At 34.4% G+C, this 22,537-nt stretch overlaps 1 protein-coding gene across 1 annotated transcript in view; it reads right to left on the bottom strand.

Annotated features, from left to right (window-relative positions):
- The window catches only part of ASTN2 (astrotactin 2), a 1,297,121-nt gene that overhangs the window by 1,103,757 nt on the left and 170,827 nt on the right, over nucleotides 1-22,537 (bottom strand). The window contains exon 2 of the mRNA XM_074211727.1: nucleotides 20,408-20,595. Coding sequence (XP_074067828.1) covers nucleotides 20,408-20,595 — 188 coding nt within the window. The remainder of the gene's footprint in view (nucleotides 1-20,407; nucleotides 20,596-22,537) is intronic.

Raw genomic sequence — 22,537 nt, 5'->3', positions numbered from 1 at the left:
GTTCTCTATTTTCTCCACTTTTCTATGATTTTCCACATTAAAATGAACAAGCATTTTTCTCAGAATAGAACTCTGAGAAGATAGCTCAGCAATTGCTTCTCTTGGAACTCTAATCTGACATTGACCCAGACAAGTGAACTGTCAAAGTTGACCACCCATCCCCTTACATATTCACAGATAAAACTCCTAGGAAAAAGCTCTCTACAATCAAAACTTACAATTTTCCCTATACAGTCTCTACTCAATCCCTAATAATGAGGCATCCAAACTCATCACCTAACTAGAGCTGCTTTCTGTAAAATTTCCAATGATACCTTTGAAGGATCTGTTATCCTTTTTCCAGTCTTTATCTTTTTGTAAAGGCAATCAGAGTTAAGAGACTTGTCTAGGGTCATACAGCTAATAAATCTGGATCTGAATTTGAATCCAGGTCCTCCTTACATCAAGGTCTATCCACTGTGCCACCAATTTGCCCCAAGTCCTTATCACTTTTGACCTCTATCTTTTGGTACTGATGAATATCTTCTTTGACCTTGTCTTCTCACTAGGTTTTTATGCTCACTCTTGATTCTCCTCTTACCTCTTCAGTTGCTTGTTCTAAGTCTCCTTTGTGGTATAGTTATCTCTGTTCAAATCCATGAATGTATTTGAGGGCTATTTTGTAGCCCTCTATGCCTTCTACAATATTTCTCTTTCTTTTTAATTAGTTCACAATAATTCTATTATTATTATTATTATTATTATTATTATTATTATTATTATTATTATTATTATATACATACATGACTCCCAGATTTATGCACCCACCCCTAATTCCTTTCTTAAAAATTAGTCCCGTATCACCAGTTGCATCATGAATATCTCCAGCTAGATTTCCATTGGCATCTTAAATTCAACACATCTAAATCAGAACTCATCATTTCTCCATGTCCCTCTCCAAACTCTCCCTTCAAGATAACTACACTGTTTAATCCTTCTTCATTCAGGTTTTTAACCTCAGAGTCATTATTGAGACTTCATTCTCCTTGACCTTTCACATACAATTAGTTTCCCAGTCTTATTTATTCTACCCTCACCTAATATCTTCCATCCATCTCCTTCTCTTTCCTCATAGGGTTACTGCCCTATTTCAGGTTTTTTTTTTATCTCTCACCTAAACTAGCACTATTTGTTTTATTAAGCTCCAGTCCCTTCCCTACCTAAGTCATCATTCACACTATTTAAGAAATCAAATTCCTAAAGCACAAGTAAGGTTACTATACAACCCTGGAAAAGTAACTTTCATGACTCTCTCTCTTAACTTAAAAGTACAATATGAACTCCGTTGTTTGATATTTAACTCTCTTCATAATCTGACTCTAGTATTCCTTTTAAGTATTATTGAACATGATTTTCCTTCATCACTCTGTGTTTCAGACAAATTAGCCTGCTTAGTGGTGCTTGTACTTGATGCTTCAGTTCTTGTATTTGTGTATTTCTTCAGGCTTTTCTCCATTCCTGAAATACACTCCCTTATCACCTCTGCATAGAATCCTGCTTCATTATTCAAATTGCAGCTCAAGTGCAATCTTTTAGAGGATGTCTATTATGATTCTTCTTGTTTTTAAAGGAGATGTATGAATATAGATATAGATATGATTCAAATAAATCTATTATATATGGTACTTATTACATGCATGTGATTTATGTTTAATTTTCTAAGTCTTTATTTCTTGCCCATAGTATAAGAAATTCTTAAGGATGGGAAGTATTTTATTCACAATTTTATATCCCAGAAATAGTACCTCACACATTGTAGGTACTTAATAAATACTTAATAATTTATCAGGGGAAAAGGGAGAAGGGATAAGAAATTTTCAAGATTATAGATAAACTTATTTTCTATAGAATACTAAAATAGATGTATTGTTAAATGATACCAGGAAAAATGAGCAGATTTTGCCCTCCAGTCTTTCTGCCACATCAAATGCTCCCTAGTATATTTGAAAAAGTCTCCCTCTACAGCAAGTTCTGACCAACCTGCTGCCATTGCCATAGCAATGTCAATTAAGAAAACTAGATCTCTAGATCTGGTCAGTTAAGATGTCCCGGAGGTCACTACCCTCACTAGCTGATACACTCAATCTGAAACCCAGGCTTGACATTAATGTTCTATAAAAAATGCTGATTTTTTTTCTTAGATGATACCTTGGAAGAAAGAGCTGGAAGAAAGACTGAGAGATCATCCACTTTAATCTCCTCATTTGACATTTGAGATGAAAGGTGACTTCTTAGTCCTTTTCACCTAGCTAGGGTTTGACTCTCATTTCTCCTGAGATTCAAGTCACTGGTCTTTCCACCATGCTACATTTCCTCCCTATAGGATGGCCATCTCCAATATGAACTCAAAAGGAAGCAGGTGGTTCATTATGAAGGGTAAATTGAGAATTCAAGGTGCATGTTTTTGAAAGAGAAGGAAAAAATACTCAACTACTGAGTGCTACATGGGGTATAATGTATTCACAGTAGCTTCGCAAAGAAAACATCAAGGCCTCCAGTAGAGAGACTAACACACAGTCATTAGCATAACAGGTGTCTTTGTTACAAGAATGACACTTTAAAGACAAATCCAAAGAAATGTATCCCCTAAATGCAGTAGTACATACTTAATTACACTTAATGACAGTTTTCCCTTAGCATTATTCTTAGTCACACTGTATCATTCCCTAAACAAAGTTGGGGATTTATTTATGAAAATGACTGAGAAGTGAACTCAAGTACCAGACACTGTGCCCAAGACATAAAGGGAACAGCTATTGTTGCAGAGATGAAGATGATCAATATTCACAGATCCTATGGATTAGAAGGGGCCTCAGATGTCACTGAGATGCACCTGGACTTGAACAAAAATTGTTTCAATAGCACTCTAGACAAGTGATCACTGAAGTCCTCACAAACTTTCTGGGGTAGCAAATTCTCTTAATGAGAGGTTTTATTGGCTTGAGAAACATAATAAAGGAGAACAGAGTTGACAGTTTTTGTCTCTATTCACCCTTCATTTGCCTTTATAACGCTGAACGAGAGCTTCCACTACTCTGAACCCCAGTTACCATATGTAAAGAGGAGTTGAACCGAGGATCTCTAAGTTGCTTTAAATCTTTAAGTTTTATTATCCTTCTATCTCCAACACTGGATGTTCAGAGACTTTGATATCCTCTGTTCTAATATTCCTTTTAGCTCCAACATTCAATGTTCTTTTAAAAATATTAATTTAAAAATTTTTGAGTTTCAAATTCTCTCTCTCTCCTCCATCCCTCCATTCCCCAAACACTGAGGTAAGAAGTTTGATATCAATAATACATGTGAAATCATGTAAGACATATCCATATTAGCCTTTTAACTAAAAAAAATTAAAAATAGAGTGAAGAAAGGATAATTCAATTAGCATTCAGAGTTTATCAGTTCTCTCTCTCTAGAGATGGATGGCATTTTTGCATTATGAGCCAACCAGAAATGAATTGGATCACTGTGTTGATAAGAGTAGCCAAGTCATTCACAGTTGATCATTTTATCACAATGCTAGTACTGTTCACAATGACTTATTCTTCTCACTTCACTTTACATCAGTTCATATAAATATTTTCATGATTTTTTTCTGAAATCAACCCCCTTGTCATTTGTTAGAGAACAGTAGTACCACATTACCTTCAAATGCTACAATTTGTTTATCCATTTCCCAACTGATGGGCAGGCATCCCCTTGATTTACAATTCTTTGTTTTACAAGTTCTTTCTCACAAAAAAGACTACTATAAATATTTTTGTACATATAGGTCTTTTCCACCTCTGATTTGTTTAAGATATACTTCTGGTAATGGTATTTCTGGGTTAAAAGGTATGCACAATTTTGTAATCCTTTGGACCTACTTCCGAAACGTAGCCCAGAATGGTTGGACTAGTTCACTACTGAATCAGCAGTTCATTAGTATAATTATTTTTTTCTAATCTTGTTCAGCATTTGGAGGGCTATGCTGTGGGAGTTCATCTGGGCGGTTGCCCCTCACCTGCCACCTTGGCACTTCCTCATTCCATGTTTGAAGGAATTTTCCAGCTCTGTAGCCTTAGATGTTGGCTCATGCCACCACCTTCTTACCCCACAATTTATCGTGTCTATCATACATTCCTCCAAAGCTTCCCTGGAAAGCCCATGTGCCCTCAGATTGGGTTAGATTCCAAATTAGAACAGACATGGAACCAAGCTACAATATCAGTATGGAAAGAAAGAATTCTTTTTTTTTGGCAATTAATTCTTAGGGCAACTTTGAGTAGATATGTGGGTGGTTCATGAAAATATAAATATTTCCCTTTTGGAGAGTCCTTCCATGTATGAAAAATATTTCTTCATAATACTTAGTCTATAGAAATGTTCTAATGAATCATTGCTCCATCTTAGTATAGGGAAAAGGAAGACTGTTAGTAACGATCCCATCTCACTGATGAGTAGAAACTATTATGTAACACTAAAAGGGATAAAAATATGTCCAAAATTATAGAGATGTGATATGAAAATTAGATTCATATTTACTCTTTCCTTCCATTCTATTCTCTGGATGCTTATACCTCTTGATCACCCCTATTACCCACCCCAGGAAAAGCAATAAGTCAGCCAATTCCCAGTGGTGCCCTTAAAGAAATGGTAAAAGAGTGTAGAAAGTATTTGTTTATAATGCATCTGGTTTTTAAAGCTTTGTGAGATCATAATTTACCAGAACAGCAAGAGTTTCCCTCTCCTAATTAATTCCTAAACAAAGTTGTGCCTGCCAATACATGGCTTATGAATCTAGTTGACCTGCTGGTACAGAAATGAGATAGATGCCATTCCCTCTTCATTATGTCATTTTTCATGTGGCATGATTGGAAAAGCCAAAAAGATTCTTTATAAGGGACACAGCATTTTCTCTGCATATTAAGTATAAATCATTGACTATCATCCAGAATGACTAAGGAGGTGTCCTTGATGACAATCAAGTTCAATATTGAGAAGTCTCAGTTCAATTTAGGATATGATGAAGCCATATCTGGGTAAGCCAGAGTAAGCCAAGCTTGACTCAAAGGCTCATTAAAAACAATGGTACCTGAAGCAATTAATTTACTGAGCTCTAGAAGATATTCTTCTAAAGTTTCTCTGAACTTTTCATATTCATTACTTTGTAAAAGACAATCAATATTTTATTAAATTGATGTATCACTATCTTGATGTACACACACATTATTTCAAGTCATTTGCTACACCAAGAAGTGCTACTCACCAATATTTTTTGTACATAGGTGAATTTTCCCTCTGGCTTTGACTTCTTAGGGTATATATGTCTGTAAATGTTTTTGAGTTAAAGATTTGGATAGTTTAGTGATTAATTTAGACAAATTTCTACATAGTGTTATAGATTAGTTGCCATTAACTGTCTACACAGTGTTATAGATTAGCTGTCATTAACATCTAAAAGGTGTTAAGTAAAACCTCTGATTTGCCTTAATTTGACTTATTTTTATTAATAGCAATTTTAGTGTTTCAGTGTTTAGAATATTATTTTCATTCTAAATGTAAATACAAATCTATATACAAATTAGGAAATCTATATAAAAATTAGAAAAGAAGATTGTGCATGAAACTGCTAATCTAATATACACACACACACACACACACACACACACACGCACACACACACACATATGTATATAGTTGCTTACCCCATCCATTGTTATTTTGCACCAGAAACTGACCCTTTTTACTTCACCCCATTGGTCCTAATTCCATCATTTGAAAGTTATTCAAAATAAGAATATTTGCCCATATTTCAGTCCTTTGAATATTTACAAGCCACATTTGGTGTTTCCCCTCATATCACCTCTATTCTAAGTAAACATTCCTAGGTCTTTCAACTGTTTTTCATTGATTGCATTTAACATCACTATGTTGATCATCCTACCCTGATTCCACTTTTTCAGCATCCCTCTGGAAAAGATGATGCCCCGAATTAGACTCAATAGTCTAGATAGGGCTGAGTATACAGGAATTAACATCTTTGTTCTGCATAGTAGACTTTTATTCTTCAAACTGTATATAGTGTTGGCTGTTTTTTAGTAACTAACTCACAGAGTTAGTTCCTAGAAAACTGCCTTGTCAGACTTATGTCAGCCTGAAGCAACCATTCTCCAACCTTAATGTTACCTGTTCTGAGCTTTTGACCTCAGGGAGTTTGGACAAGCTGGTGGTTCTGTAGATCACTTTTCTAATCTAAGCCGGAACACCTGGGAAGGTGAAGTAATCAGTCAAGCTGCTTTCAAGAATTCCTTTAAAGTTTCCCCTTTCCTCATTCTAAGATATATAGAGAGTTTGTTCAAATTTATAAGTATACAATTCATTTATCAATTGATAAATGGACAAAGGATATGACTAGACAGTTTTCAAATGAAGAAATTAAATTTATCTATAGTCATATGAAAAAATGTTCTAAATCATTATTGATTAGAAAAATGGAATTTTATTTTCCATTACATGTAAAGACAATTTTGACATTTATTTTTATAAAGTTTTGAATTCCAATTTTTTCCCTTCCTCTTTCCCTCCCCTCTCCAAGATGGTAAGCAATTTGATATCGATTATATTTATTCAGCCTTGCAAAATACATTCCGTATTTGTCATGTTGTAACAGAAGAAAAGAAAAAAATTAAAAATAAATAAAATGAAAATAGTATTCTTTGATCTGTACTCAGACTCCCATCAGTTAGATCTTTGGATGCAGATAGATTTTTCCATCATGTGTCTTTCAGCATTATCTTGGATCATTGTACTGCTGAAAAGAACTAGCAGTACAATGATCCAAGATAATGTGAAAAGACACATGATGGTTCTGCTTACTTCACTTTGCATCAATTAATGTAAACCTTTCCATGTTTCCTCCTCATAATTTCTTATAGAACAACAGAATTACAGTCATATACCACAACTTTGTTCAACCATTCCCCATTTGATGGGCATCCCCCTCAATGTCCAATTCTTTGTTACTATAAAAAGAGGCACTATAAATATTTTTGTACATGTAGAGCCCTTTTCCCATTTGAATTATCGCTTTAGGATACAGATCTAGTACTGTATTGCTGGATGAAAGATAATGAACAGTTTGATTGCGCTTTGGGAAGAGTTCTAAATTGCTCTCCAGAATGATTGAATAAGTTCACAATTCTACCAAGTTTTAACTCTTCTTTAAGCTTGTTTTAGATTTAATAGGGTTCCCAAAGAACTGATTATCCTCGAATTGCTGATGAATATACCCAACCAACTGTAGCCCAGAGACATAAGGCCTTATCACTCTTCCCAAAATGTTTATTCTATTTTCATTTGTCATAGACAATCTACCCTTAACATATTATAAACTCTTTAATATGCCCTACCATGTTTGTCCTCCATGTCTTTCCCTTTGTTAAAGTTGTTTCCCCCAAATCCCCATGTGAATCACAATTCACACTTTTAAAGCACTTTCAGGTCTGCAAGCATGATTCTCCATGGTAGACATTAGTATTCTCATTTCACAGGAGAGGAAACAGGTCATATAAATTTCCCAGGGTGTTGGGGCTAAAAATCTAAGTTCATTTTTTTTTCTGATTTAAGAGCCATGTTTTTCTTTGTTTGTTTACTAAGATATAAAGAATGTAGTTGTGTCTCTCCTCTTCCTTCCCTTAAAGCAGAGCTGTCTACCTTATTTTAAAAAAAGTTTTTATTGAAACAATAGACAAAATATTTTGATTTGCCATTTTAGTGCTGTGGTAGCTTAGCTTAGCATTTAGTAAACCTACAGGCAGGCTGCATTTTGGATAGCCCTGACTTAATGACAGCCAGGAGGGAATCCTCTAAAACTATTCTCTGTATTTAAGGCACTCCTATTACACATATAACTCATAAAAATAACTAGTAACAATTGCCACTACATAATTGTAAACAGTTGTTACTTTCTATATGTATGAGTGAATAAAAAATTGTGTGATGAGACTTTGAGGTATTTGAGGGTTGGGAAACATTTATATAATATTTATTCCCCCCTTCCACTTTTGTAGCAGACCTGAAATGTCAGTGTTTCAAACTCCCAATGTGGATACTCTCTTTACTAATTTCGACTATCAACTCTTAAAACACATATGATAACATTATGTAAGAGTTTTCTAGAAAAATGGAGGAGGACTCGAGTTAAATGACTTGCCCAGAGTCACATACCTCCTACATTTCAGAGGCAGAACTAGAGCCTGTCTTTCTGACCTCAAGGACCACTAATAGCTAACATTTGCATAATGATTTTTATAAAATCTAATAGTAATAATGACAATCAACAGCTATATGATCCTAACAATTTGCAAAGTAGTTTGCATAGAATTTTTCACTTGAGTCCCACAATAATCCTATGACATAGGCTATATTAAATTTATTAATAGCTTATACATGAGGAAGCTGAAGTTCAGATTAAGTGATTTGCCAATGGTCACAGAGGTAGAAAGTAAGATAGTCAGACTTTGAAGCTGTCTTCCTAAATGCAGGTCCATCACTCTAGCCATCTTGTGTATTCTGCTTCAATTATCTCACTTGAGTCTTTCAATAATATATGAAGTAATAAATATCAATATCATTATCCCTATTTTACAGATGAGTAAGAGACACATAAAGAGATGAAGTTACTTGCTCAGGACTTCATGGATATTATCAGAACTGGAACTAATGTTTCTGAGACTCATCTACCTATATCAATTCTTGTGTCTCCCAACAGTGATCAGGCACAGGGTTGATCATACAATAGATATCAATAAGTGTGTACTGAATGAATAAGTGAATAATTAAGCATGGTTTTCAAATCAAGCATTTCCATGTAGCCCTAGGAAAGAATTTATGATACCCTAGATAATGGAACCATAGGGCTTAGAATTGGGGGGGGGAGGGAAATCTCACATTTTGTTTAATTCAGCAATTTACAGGGACAAGAATAATTAGCAGTTTTAAATGTTTTGACACAAGCAGACTCCATAATCATGATAAATCATATCAGGCATATGCCTGGATCCTTGAAGTGACAGATGACAAACAGAACAGCGACAAGGCCCTCCATCATGTGCAGAATCATTGAGTTAATGGAAGAATTATGGCTTCGGAAATCCACTCCAGTCCTATTGTGGGGAGCATTCCAATTTATCAAAGCCAAATGAACATTAATTGCAGCAGCCTGGTAAGTTTTCGAGCTGCTATGACCTTCATTGAATTTTAATCCAAAACAGATAAGATTTACTTCCACACAAGAGGAAACAACACAATTAGCCCTAAATGACAGCTAGATTATGAAAACAATGCATGCATGTGCACACACACAATATTGATTCTTTTCAACTTTTGATGGTGCAAAAGAGGGAGGAGAGAAGGTAACTAAGTAAAATAATAAATTTGCATGTATTAAAAAATTCTTTTCATTGGGGAGATGGCTCTGGAAACCTAGAGCCAAGATAAAGAGGGTGTCAGCAGTACTGGAGACAGAATTTCTGTTAACTGTGGTAATTAATGTTATGTCTCATTGGGGAGAGATTACAAAAACAGAAGGATAAAAAAAACAACACAAGTATTATTTTGCTATTAAAGATGCCCTTGAGCTGGGGAACATTAGCAGTAGAAGTTGGAATTGGGTAACTGTTAGACTGTATCCATGGCTTTACAGAAGGGATGATTACCACAGTGACATAAATGCAGTTGCCTATTAGCTGGCACCTGTATCCATAAACTTCCCCTGAATTCTTATGATAGCCCAGTGCATCATTTTCTCCAAACATCCATATCTAAGAAGAAATAAAGAATCAAACCTGATATGGTAATCACATAATAAAAGTAGAATCTGGACTTCAGTGTTCAAAGAACTAAAGTTTGACTGCTGGTTTTACTGAGTAATAGTTTTATTAACCTTGGGTCAAGTCATTAGACCCCTGGACCTCAGTTTCTTCATCTGCAAAATATGGATGATAATAATTGACTCACATGCCTTTCAGGGTGAGTATGAGAATTTAACAAAACTGTGTTTAAATCAATTTGTAGCCATTAGAACATTTGATAAATATCATCAATAAAAATAATAATAATAATAATAAGCATTTATATAGCACTTTAATATTTGCAAAGATATTTACAAAATATGTCATCTCATTTTCATAACTTATGAGATTTCTGATATTACTATTCTCATATTATAAATGAGGAAATTGAGGCAAACAGAAGTAAAATGACTTGCCAAGGATCATACCAACTAATAAATATTGGAGGCTAGAACTGAATTCAAGTCTTCTTTATTCTAGGCTGACTGTCTCTTTATCTTTAGTCCTGGGATCAATCTTCCAAAGCAAATGTCATTATGGGCAGGTTCCTTTTTTGCTCTTGCTTATGTCCTTGTTCTAGAACATGAGCTAGTACTGTTTGCTTCAGGATTATGTCCCTTTATTTGAGGCCTTCTTCTATTAATGAGATGCATGTCAAGCAGGGTGGGTGCACTTGGAGTTGAAATTATTTGGGAGATGAAGGAAACCTGACCAGCTTTTACCCTTCTTCCAAATGTTTTTTTTAGGAGGAATTCACCAATGAGAGGAGAGGGTCACAAGCATAAGTGGATCTTCCAGGGTAACAAAGCAGCTGAGGCATGTTGGTAGTCTGGAGAATCAGAGAGCAGGCCTGGGAGAGGAGGGATCATTGAGTGATAACTTTGATACTCATAACTATATAGTATTATCCAAGCCTTGTCTTATATCCTTTAAGCATGCATTAACATTTTGTGGTTGGATAAACACTAGGGATTCCTCATGTATTACCATCATGCCTCAAAAACTAAGCCAACTTTCAGTCTCTTTTCAAGTTGAGGTTCTAATAAAACTGTAAAATCATGTGCACGTTCCATAGTTCCTTAACTTCCTTGAGTCTATTTTCTAATCTAAAAATAGAGATAAAATACTTGCACTGTCTACCTAGAAGGCTTTAACATTGTGACATCAATACTTCAAGCATCAGTGATTCTATTAGTATATATGATGCTTCTATTTCCTGATGTAGATGACCATCCTTTGACAACTTAAATCTTCAAGAGATATTTTAGCCAGAAAATCTTTCCCCACCCAGACCATGCTAGAATGCTAGAATGATACTTGGACAGCAGATATGGAGTTCATCACTGATTTTGTATTAAAACTCTTTTGAATTTGTAAACCTACTAATGCTTGTACTCTGTTCTTATAGCCTTCAAGAAATCTAGTTACACTTTGAAGAGACATCAGAAATGGGATTTATTGGAGCAAAAACTAATGAGACTTAATTTTTTTTCTTTAATCACAAATAATACATGACTCCCAGTATTATGAGCATGAGTTTATCAGACCTTTTTTTTCTTCCTTGATATGGAAGAACTAAGGCAACAGAATAAACAGGTGGGATACAGGTAGAGATGTAGGATTAGAGAATTCAATGGGTTATCTAAGTGGATGTGATTGTTTAGATTACAAGAATCAGCCTTGCTAATATGGGTTAGCCTTGTCTGCAGCTCTTTACAAAAAAAAAGAACTGACAATCTCTCTCTCTCTCTCTCTCTCTCTCTCTCTCTCTCTCTCTCTCTCTCTATATATATATATATATATATATATATATACACACACACATACATACATATATATGTACGTGTATTTATACATGTGCATTTACACATAAATACACATATATACATAAATTGGTCTATGTTTACATTATATATAGTTTGTGTGTATACAGTGCATATAAGTCCTATCTCTACACACACACACATACACAGATGCATAGGCACGCATTGGAATTTGATTGAAATCCTAAACCCTAAGAGAATCCCATGAAAAGATATATATAAAAAAGATGAGACAATAAAACTATCAGGGGAAGGAGGGGAGAATGCTTGCAGGTGGGAGAGTTTGGGCCCTAGCACTGTTTTCTCCTTCCAACACAGCTCATGCACGTCTGCTTGCATGCATACAGACTTCTCTCCCTTGCTCAGCTCTGCACTGCAGTATCTCCAGAGCTCCCCTGCCTTCTCACAGACTTTCCTTCCATTTGGTTCTGTACTGCAGTATTTCTGCCTTCCCCCTTCTTTTCTCTCTGCCTGTGGGGAACTTAAGGTCTGCCTTCTGGACTAAATGAGATACCTCTCTCCCCACAAGTCCTTGTCTATGCCCTTTCTTTCAGCTTGCTCTGATCTTCCTACCTCTTAATTCATCCTTCTCTGGTTCTTTTTAGGGCTTTCTAGTTGAAACCTTGAACCCTTTTCTTTGTATGGCTGTTACACAAAAATTTACAAATGTATATCTACCCCTTTCTATGGAACTCTGAGGTTTGCCAAGCATTTTTAATTCTGAGAAGCAAGTAGATCAAGTATCATTATTCCTGTTTTATAAATGAAGTAATTAAGGTTCAGAAAATGGAAGTATCTTTCCTAGGGTCAAAAGTAAGAAATCACAGGGCTTTAAATATCACTTTGTTCAATGACAAATGATCTCAAGGATTCAGGTCCTCCCTCCATCAGATTACAACCCATCCATATCTTTTCATTCAGTCCTGTCCATGGAAGCTTAACCTTGTCCTGAATCCTCCTTAGATGATGCTGGAGGCCTTCCTCTATGTCATCTAGGAGGGAGCATATTAGACTATCTGAGTCTGGGGACTGGAGCTTGGTAACCTTGGTCAGATCACTTCCTCTCCCTAAGTCCCTGTCTCTTCATCTATGAAATGATGGAATTGGACCACATGACTTCTCAAAGTTGCTTGGGGAATTCATCAGGTAGCAGAATCCTACCTTCTGTGTATTAATAATGCAATGAAACACATCTGGTGCTGATATTAAAAACTCTCTATTGTCAATCTAATGAGCCCTAAATACTTACTCTGGTTTCACTCCAATAGCCCAGGACTGTTTGTATGTCTGCAGTGACTAGGTGGTTGTTCCTAAAAGAAGAGTGCAGACACTTCTGTCAGAGAATCAAGTGTTTTTCTTGTTTTTAATCTCCAAACTTGTTTCCCAAATCATCAGCTATTAAGGTATTGAACCATGTAAACAAAGGAAAAACCTAACATAGGAGAAAGGCAGTGGAATACAGGTAAAATATCATAGGATTTGGAGTCAGAAGATCTAAGTTTTCTACTTATTATCTGCATGATCTTGCACAAGTCATTTAGTCTCTCTATTGGTCTCAGCCTTATAAAATGTAAAATGATGAAATTGAACTAGATAGCATCTAAATTCTCCCTAGCTCTAAATTTTTTTCTTTCATTTTTAATTCAAAGGTATTTTTTTGAGAAATACCTATCATTGACCTTTTAAAAAGATTACTATTTATTTATTTTTTATCTATATGCACATGTATATTTTTAAGTTACAAAATTTCCTTCCAACCTCCTTTACTACACCCCTTCCCTCAGCAGGGAACAGTCGGGTTAGCATTGTATACACATATTTTTGATAAACATATTTACTGATTAGTCATATTCCATAAGAGGAATTATGATTAAGGGAAAGAAATACATGAGATAATTTTTATAAAAGTGTTAAAGTGTTGATCAGATTCTGAAGGGTTGATTTTTTGTTGTGGTTTTGTCTTTCTTCCTCTGGATAGCGATAACATCGTCCATAACTAGTGTAATATGATTGTCCTAGCTCTCTGAACTGCTGAGAGGAGCTGCTTCCATCAAGTTTGATCATCTCATAATTGTGCATGTTGTTCTCTTGCTTCTGCTCCCTTCACTCAGCATCAGATCCTGTAAGTCATTCCATGCTTCTCTTGAGTCTGATTATTTATGTGTTCTTAAAGAACAATAATATTCCATAGTATTTATTTATTATAACTTGTTTAGCCATTTCCCAATTGATGGGCATCCCCTCAATCTCCAGTTTTTTGCCATTACAAAAAGAGCTATGAATATTTTGGACAATGTGGGACTTTTCCCATTTTTATGATTTCTTCTGGGTGTAGGCCTAGAATTGGAATTGCTGGGCCAAAGAGAATGAATATTTTTATTGTTCTTTGGGCACAGTTCCATATTGCTTTCCAGAATTGTTGGATCCATTCACAAGTCTACTATTAACACACCAACATCCCAATCCTCCCACAATCTCTCCAATATAGATCATTTTCCTTTTTTCTCATCTTGGCCAATCTGATAGGTGTGAGGTGATACCCAATAGTTGTTTTAATTTGCATTTCTCTAATCAATAATAATTTATGGCAGTTTTTCATATGATTACACATAGCCTTAATGCCTACATTTGAAAACTGTTCATATCCTTTAACCATTTATCAATTGGGGAATGACTTGTGACCTTATAAATTTGATGCAATTCTCTCTATATATATATTCTAGAAATGAGATCTTTATCAGAACTCCTAGTTATGAAGATTGTTTCCCAGCTTTCTCCTTTCCTTCTAATTTTGGCAGCATTGATTATATTAGTGCAATTTAAAAAATTAATATTATTAATTTAATATTATAAGTCTCACATTTTGAAGCTTATAATGTACTCTAATTTTTTATTTAGTCATATATTTATCCCCTTTCCATAAATCAGATACATAGAGTATTTTTTGCCTATTAATTTATCTGTGGTGTCATCCTTTATGTCTAAATCCTGTACCTATTTTGATCTTATTTTGGTATAGAGTGTGAGATGTGGGGTTATGGCAAGTTTTTGCCACACTATTTTCCAGTTTTCCTAACAATTTTTGTCAAATAGTGAGTCCTTATCCCAGCAGTTGATGTCTTTGGGTTTATCAAACAGTAGACTACTACAGTCATTTACTACAATTTCTTTGCAACCTTTCCTAATCCACTGATCCATTACTCAATTTCTTAACTAGTAATAGGCACTTTTGCTGACTGGCACTTTATAGTATAGTTTTGGATCTGGTAGAGTTAGGCCCTCTTCCTTTACATTTTTTTTTCCATTAGTTCCCTTGCTATTCTTGACCTTTTGTTGCTCCAGATGAATTCTGTTACTATTTTTTTCTAGCACAGTAAAATAGTTATTTTGGTAGTTTGATTCATATGGCACTGAATAAGTAATTTAATTTGGGTAAAATTGTCATTTTTATTATATTAGTTTGACCTAATCATGAGCAATTGACATTTTCCCAATTGTTTACATTGACTTTATTTGGGTAAGAAGTGTTTTATAATTGTGTTCATACAGTTTAACTCAGATACTATAAGACAATTATAAAATACTTTAAACAAAAATAATAGGAAAAAATGTCAACTACTCATGAGTAGATATAGTTAATAAAACAAAAATGTTAATTGTACCTAAATTAAACTACTTATTCAGTGCCATACCTCTTTTCTTTTTTCTTTTTCATTTTTCAGGGTATTTGAGGAAAAATGACTTGCCCAGAGTCACTAAGCTATTGAATGCCAAGCATCTGATGCTGGATTTGAACTCTGATCTCCTGACTTCAGGGGTGGTCTTTATACACTATACCACTTAGCTGCCCCTCTATGCACTGCTATTCCAATCAAACTACCAAAAATATTCTATAGAACTAGAGAAATACCAACACAATTCATCTAGAGGAACAAAGGGTAAAGAATATCAAAGGAATTACTGAAAAAAATGCAAAAGAAAGGGGCCTAGCCCAAACAGATTAAAATTATATTATAAAGCATCAGTCATCAAAACTGTTTGATATAGACTAAGAAATAGAGTGATGGACTCAGTGGAATAGATCAGATACAAAAGAAACTGTAGCAAATGTCTATGGTAATCTATTATTTGATAAAACAAAATCTTCCAGACTAGAACTCACCTTTTTGAGAAAGACTACTGGGAAAACAGCAAAATAGTTTGGCAGAAACTAGGCAAAGATTGACATCAATATACCCTATACCAATATAAAATCAAAATGGGCATAGGATCTAGATAACCAGAGTCAATTAGGATAACAAAGAATAATTTATCTGTTAGATCTATGGAAATAGGAGGTATTTATGATCAAACAAGAGAAAGAACATTATAAGTTGCAAACTGTATAATTTCAACTACAATAAATTAAAAGGTTTCACACAAAGAAAACTAATGAAGTTAAAATTAGAGGTAATGCAGAAAGAAAACCATTTTATAGGTAATATTTCTGATAAAGGATTCATTTCTAAAACAGAGAACTGAGTCCAATTTATCAAAATACAAGTAATTCTCTAATTGATGTATGGTCAAAGAATATGAACAGGAAGTTTACAGATAAAGAAATTTTTGATTAATATTATTGATTAAACAAATGCAAATTAAAACAACTCTGAGGTCCTACCTCAAACCTATCAGATTGAGTAAAATAATACAAAAGGAAAATGATTAATATTGGAGAGGATATAGGAAAACTGGGACAGCTAATGTAGTGTTGGTAGAGCTATGAACTAATTCAACCATTCTGGAGAGGAATTTGGAACTGTCATCAAAGGATAATAAAATTGTGCCTACCCTTTGATCCAGCAATACCGTTACTAGATCTATAATCCAAAGAGATCATAAAAAAGAGGTAAAGACCCACATGTACAAAAGTATTTATAACAGCTCTTTTAGTAGAAGCAAATTGGAAATTGAGGGTATAGTAATAAATTGGGGGATGGCTGAACAAGTTATGGTATATGAGTGTTATGGAGGACTACTGTCCTGTAAGAAATCATGTTTGGTTGGATGTAAGAAAAGCCCGGAAAGACTCTCATGAACTAAAGTTAAGAAAAGTGAGCAGAATCAGGAGAACAGTGTATACATTAATAGCAACACTTTGAGATGATCAACTATGATGGAAGCAGCTACTCTAAGCAGTTCAGTGATCAAGGACAATCCTGAGAAACCTGTTATGGAAAATATGATCTATATCCAGGAAAAAAACAAAAGTAAAATGAAAACAAAAACAAACAAACAACAATTATGGTGTCTAAATACAAACAAAGCATATTACATTCACTTTTTTTAAAATTTATTTTGAGTTTTACTTCTTTTGTTCTCTTATTTTTTCCCCTTAGTTATAATTCCTTTTTCAAAACAGGAATATGGAAATATGTCAAATGCAATTGTACATGGATAACTTATATTAGATGTTTAGACTCCATGGCGGGGGGCAGGGGGATCGAGTATGGCAGAAAAATGCAAACCTCAAAAGCCTGGAAAAAGATGAATGGTGAAAACTACTTTTGTAATTGGACAACCAATAAAATTATAACCTGTAAAATTAAATAACTGAAGAAACTGTGTCAAAAGAGATCCAATAATTTACCCAAATTCTCATAGTGAGGGGAAGAACAGAAATTTGAATTCAGATTATCTGACTCACAAATATAGCACTCTTTTCATGGAATCACATTAGAAACACAAAGATATCCAGGGACAGTCACTAGGAAGCAATGTACCCCTCCGCCCTCCATACACATACACACACACACACAAACACACACACACAAACACACACACACACACACACACACACAATCCATAGTCAAATAGATTTTAATTGGCTCCCTGGCTAATTCTTCTTCCAAGAGAAAGACTTTACAGAAATAGAGCAAACAATCCTAACAAGGTCAAGCCCAAAGTTTTACTCTTCTGTACTTTTGTTAATTGCCAGCATCCCCAGAATATGAGTCCAGTATTTTACCTTGGAGTAATTGCACACAGTTGTTTGCTCTGACCACTTTCTTCATGTGGTAATAGAATGAAGGTGAAAAGAATAGTATCTGAGGATGATCCAGCATGTATTAACTTGGTTGACCTTGGCAATCATGTGACAAAAGTTGTAGTATTAACAACAATGATGCTATCAAAGGCAACAGAGTTTTGTCAGGAGTGGGATCTCACTCCTCCTATCGCTCTATCAAGGTGAGGAACCTGAGAAAACATATATAGTTACCCTGATTTAGAATCCAATTCATTGCCCAAAGGCTGTATTCTCATCAGTTCATCAACTGAAGTGATACTTGGAAACTATTTTTAGGTGATAGAAAACATCTACTCTGTCTGCTTCCTTTGGATGGTTTTCATTCTGCTTTATATTCGAACATGTTATGTTTCACTATTTAATTAAATGCAAGATGCCTCAAGTCTTTTAATAAGTGTGTGAGATGTAAATAATAAAGACATAGAATGTTAAGATATAGAATATTAGAGCTGGAAGGGACACTAGAAACCATCTAATTACAAGTCCATAATTTTTCAGATGAGAAAATAGAAATCCAGAGAACTAAATTGCCCAAAGTCACATGGTAAGTTAGTTGCAAGAGCAAGATTAGAAAGAACCTAGTCTTGTTGACTCAAAGTCCAGTCTTCCTCTCACTACATTGTATTATATTGATTCTCCTTATATTATACTGTTCAAGGCCAGAGGAGTTAGGGCATGCAATAGGTAGATTTTGATGAAGAAGGCTAATTGAAAGGACAGAAACTATAGTAAAATATATTGATGGGTGGAAAAGAAAAAATAAGGCACTGGTGACCTTTGGGATTAAGATGGGAATAGAAGAGAAGATACTCAAAGGAAAGCAGGAAAATAAGTAGTTATTAAGCATCTACTATGTGCTAAGCATTATGCTAAACACTTGACAACTATTATCTCATTTAATCCTGACAACAATCCTGACAGGTATTTGCTATTATTATCTCCATTTTAAATCAGGAAACTGAGTCAGATAAAAGTAAAGTGCCTTGCTCAGGGATACATAGCTAGTGTCTGAGGCCACAATGTAACATCATATACTTATATTATGTTCATATTATAAACACATACTCTCTCATTTGGCTTAAAGCCAAATGGTATAAATACACATATATGTATGATGTGTGTATATATGTATATAAACATAATTGTATATGTACACTTCTATGTGGGTTATATTGGTGAATATATTATATGGAGAACTAAATCTAGATACAGACATTTGCATATATATATAAAAACATACATATTTATAAACACATATATGTATATTACATATGCTATTCACATACATACAACTATCACATATACTTCTTAAATAACACAAAGGATGTTGATTTGTTCCCTCACATGATCTGTATCCTTGAAGTTCAAAATTAAAGTTGCTGTCTGACTGGAGTTAATTTCTAAGAAAGAATGCACACATTCCCTGCTTCAGATCAAATCCAAACTAAATGCAGAGGATTTAAAGAAAAAAACAGGAAACCCACCAAGAACATAGTGGAAGGGGTCTTGAAACCTGAATTCCTGTACTGTGCCTCGTTTTCTTCATTTGAGGAAGGGAGACAATAGGCATTAATAATAAATGGGTTAATTTTGAGTATCTCCTGAGATACTATATGGAAAACTGTTTTGAAATATAAATATATAATATTTACAAATATATTATATAATATTTAATATATTGTAATAATTATATAATATAAAATATTAGTACAACATATAATAGTTTTAAAACATTTTCCCAAATACATTGAACTTCTTAATATATGTTGAATTTTTGATCCCAAGAGCAACATAATTAATATGACCCATTCTAAGGAAGGCTATGATTTTAACTCAGTTCAATTTGGCAGACCAACAAACTCTGGATCTATGAAACAAACACTATTTCCTGAAAAGAATGATAGACCAAGGAAGATGAAATTCATGGATCAGTGAAGATGAGAAAGACCAGAAGACTCCTCTCAACTTACAGAGAACATGGTAGAATGGAAAGAGGAATAGGCTTGTAGTGAAGAAGATCTGGAAAAGTTACTTAACACTTAAAACAGAGGTTTTTCCTTCTAAAATGAAGGGATTGGAGTGTTCTTTTCTAAGGTTGATTCTGTCTCTAAATTTATGATCCCTAAATTTTGACATTTTGTTATCCAGAATCTGGTATCCAAGAGGATTTTCTGAGTTTCTTATAAAATCAATTATTCAGGGTTCTAGCCTTTAAAGAGTTCTAATTTCTTTTCCAATTTTGATGTTCCCTGATTCTATAAAATTCCATCAAAGTGTCAAGTCTACTACCAGGGTGGGTTTTAAGCTTTGAGCAGTGTATATGTCAAATAATAAAGCCATCTTCCCATTGATCTCAGGAAAAGATCTAGGACATTAGAAGGTTTTCAATTTGTTTTATGTAACATATTAATTTATCACCATGGATAAGTGATTGGTGGCTACAAATCAGCCCAAGTGATATTGAGAAACTCAAATGACCCTTGATTTATCAAAGCAACATCCCCTCACACAATTGAGTCATTTTACCATCAACAAGAATGCAAATCCCACCTCCCCTTCCTACTTCCCCCCCAAAAAAACTCATGACACCAAGCCTTCTGATTTGCAAATCCCTGACTTCCCTCCTTCCTTCCTCAAACACTCACCATCACAGAAATATGCAGGATGTGCATCTGCTCATCCACAATCTCTGAGGGCTCTTGGAGAGTGGGAGGGGTGGCCCTGGATAGCTGCCCAGCACTGCCCATAGAGACATGGAAATAGAGGGTGCCATTTTCTAGCCACTGCTGTCGCCAGTGTACCAAGGAGATGTCTGCTGCTGTTCCTGACATCTCTAGAAGAGAAAAAAAAAACAAAAAGAATAGTTGATTAATTAAGTGGCCCATACATAGTTTTCTGTAAACACTTGGGGGGGGGGACATAACATAATATACAGTATTTCTGGGTGGCAACAAGGTTATTTTATCAAATCAACTTCAAACACTTCTGAAGTTGGACGTGCATACTAAAAAGAAACTAAACAGAACCCTGAATTATGTGATCTTGGATAAATCTTTATCTCTTTCCCCAAAGTCTCAGTTTCATAATAATACAAATGCTAACTTATATTTATAAAGTGCTTTAAGGTTTAAAAAACTCCTTATTTTCTCACAACAATAACATGACATACATAGTTCTAAAGAGATTAGACCTAAGAATAAATAAGTTAAATGGAGGCAGAGATTATATGTCCTCTTAACTTTTCATCTCTCATAGTGTTCTGTACACAGTGCATACTTAATTTTTGCGGAATTGAATCTAGTTGTACAGAAGAGACAAATAAAATAGAAAGATCATATTATTAGTCTTGGCCCACACAATTCAAAAAATAGGAGTCCAATGGGAATCTACAACCCATATTAAATAAAATGATAAGACTAATTTTAGATGAAAAAGTTTTTTGTCACCCTAGTCAACTGAAAAGTTTGATTATTATTTTTTTTAAGTAATAGTTTTGGTGCAGCAGCATCCTTATTTCTCTAAATATCAGTATTAAAGTTGTACAAAATTCCTTTTTTTCTACTGTACATGGGAAGTGGCAAAACAGGGTCAGAAATAAAAACTCAATTCTCCAATTGAACCAACTGTACTAAAATTAACAAGAATAAAAAATAATAAAATGCTTGAATAGTTTTATAGAAAGGCAGATCTTAATGACCCATCAATATAAAATAATAATTACTATTTAAGAGATCTCTTTGACTTCTGAACTTGCCAGATTTCTTTTAGAAACATTTTGGTATTGCATTTATTTGTGTTATTAGGATTCTTTTTGCATAACTTCATAGGCTATTAAAATATTATCATCAATGAATAGATGGGTTAATATATGACACTCTTTAGTTTTGGGTTCTAGGTCAGAGTTTGCCTCTGCATTGTTTTGTGACCTTTTTGGTAAGGTTATTTCTTCTCTCTATTTCAGTTTCTTTATCTGTAAAATGAGAGATGGAGTGGGTGCCCTTGTGAATGCCTAAGGTCAATTCCAGAGCTAAAGACCGTTTATTCAACACTAAAAAGGTCAGTGATTTTATTGATATTTACCACCTATGTAAATTGCAACCTCTCTTCAGCATGGTAAACAGACTTTTAAAATGTCCAACATCAAAAAAATAAAATCACAGGATAATAGATGAAGAACTTCAAAGTAATTCCGAGGTCATCTAGTATTATTCAATCATTTTACAGATGAGAAATCTAAAGTTCAAATACATTCAATAACTTAACCAAAGATACTCAGTCAGAAAACAAAACAAACAAAAAAAAGGGGGCAGAATTTGAACCCAGTGGTGCATAGTGGAGACAAAGAAAGATCAGGAGTCAGGAAGAATTGAGTTGAAATCCAGCCTCAGACACTTACTAGTTGTGTGACCTTGGACAAATCACAACTCTTTTTGCCTCAGTTCCTTCAACTATCACATGAGTCAAAAAAGGAAATGATTAAACAACCGAAAAACCCCTATGAAACTAAAACAATGCTCTTTCTACTATACTATCAATCTGAAACTAGCCTGGTGTTAAAATTACAATGATTTTTAGACAATAGAACTCAAAACCCTTCTGACTGGAAGCTGTGCTAGGCTAGAAAAATCTCTGTGAAACCATGATCACATCTATGATGCAAATAGACATTGGAGGAGGAATTTGATGGAAAACAAATATCCTACATTCTAATATTCCTTATTCTAAAGATACTACCCAACTATAATATTCTGTGTTGTTACATATTTGTTCTAAAG

The sequence above is a fragment of the Macrotis lagotis genome, chromosome 1, assembly GCF_037893015.1.
Source record: "Macrotis lagotis isolate mMagLag1 chromosome 1, bilby.v1.9.chrom.fasta, whole genome shotgun sequence".
NCBI classification, from domain to species: domain Eukaryota; kingdom Metazoa; phylum Chordata; class Mammalia; order Peramelemorphia; family Peramelidae; genus Macrotis; species Macrotis lagotis.
This window is presented reverse-complemented; position numbering and strand designations above follow the sequence as displayed.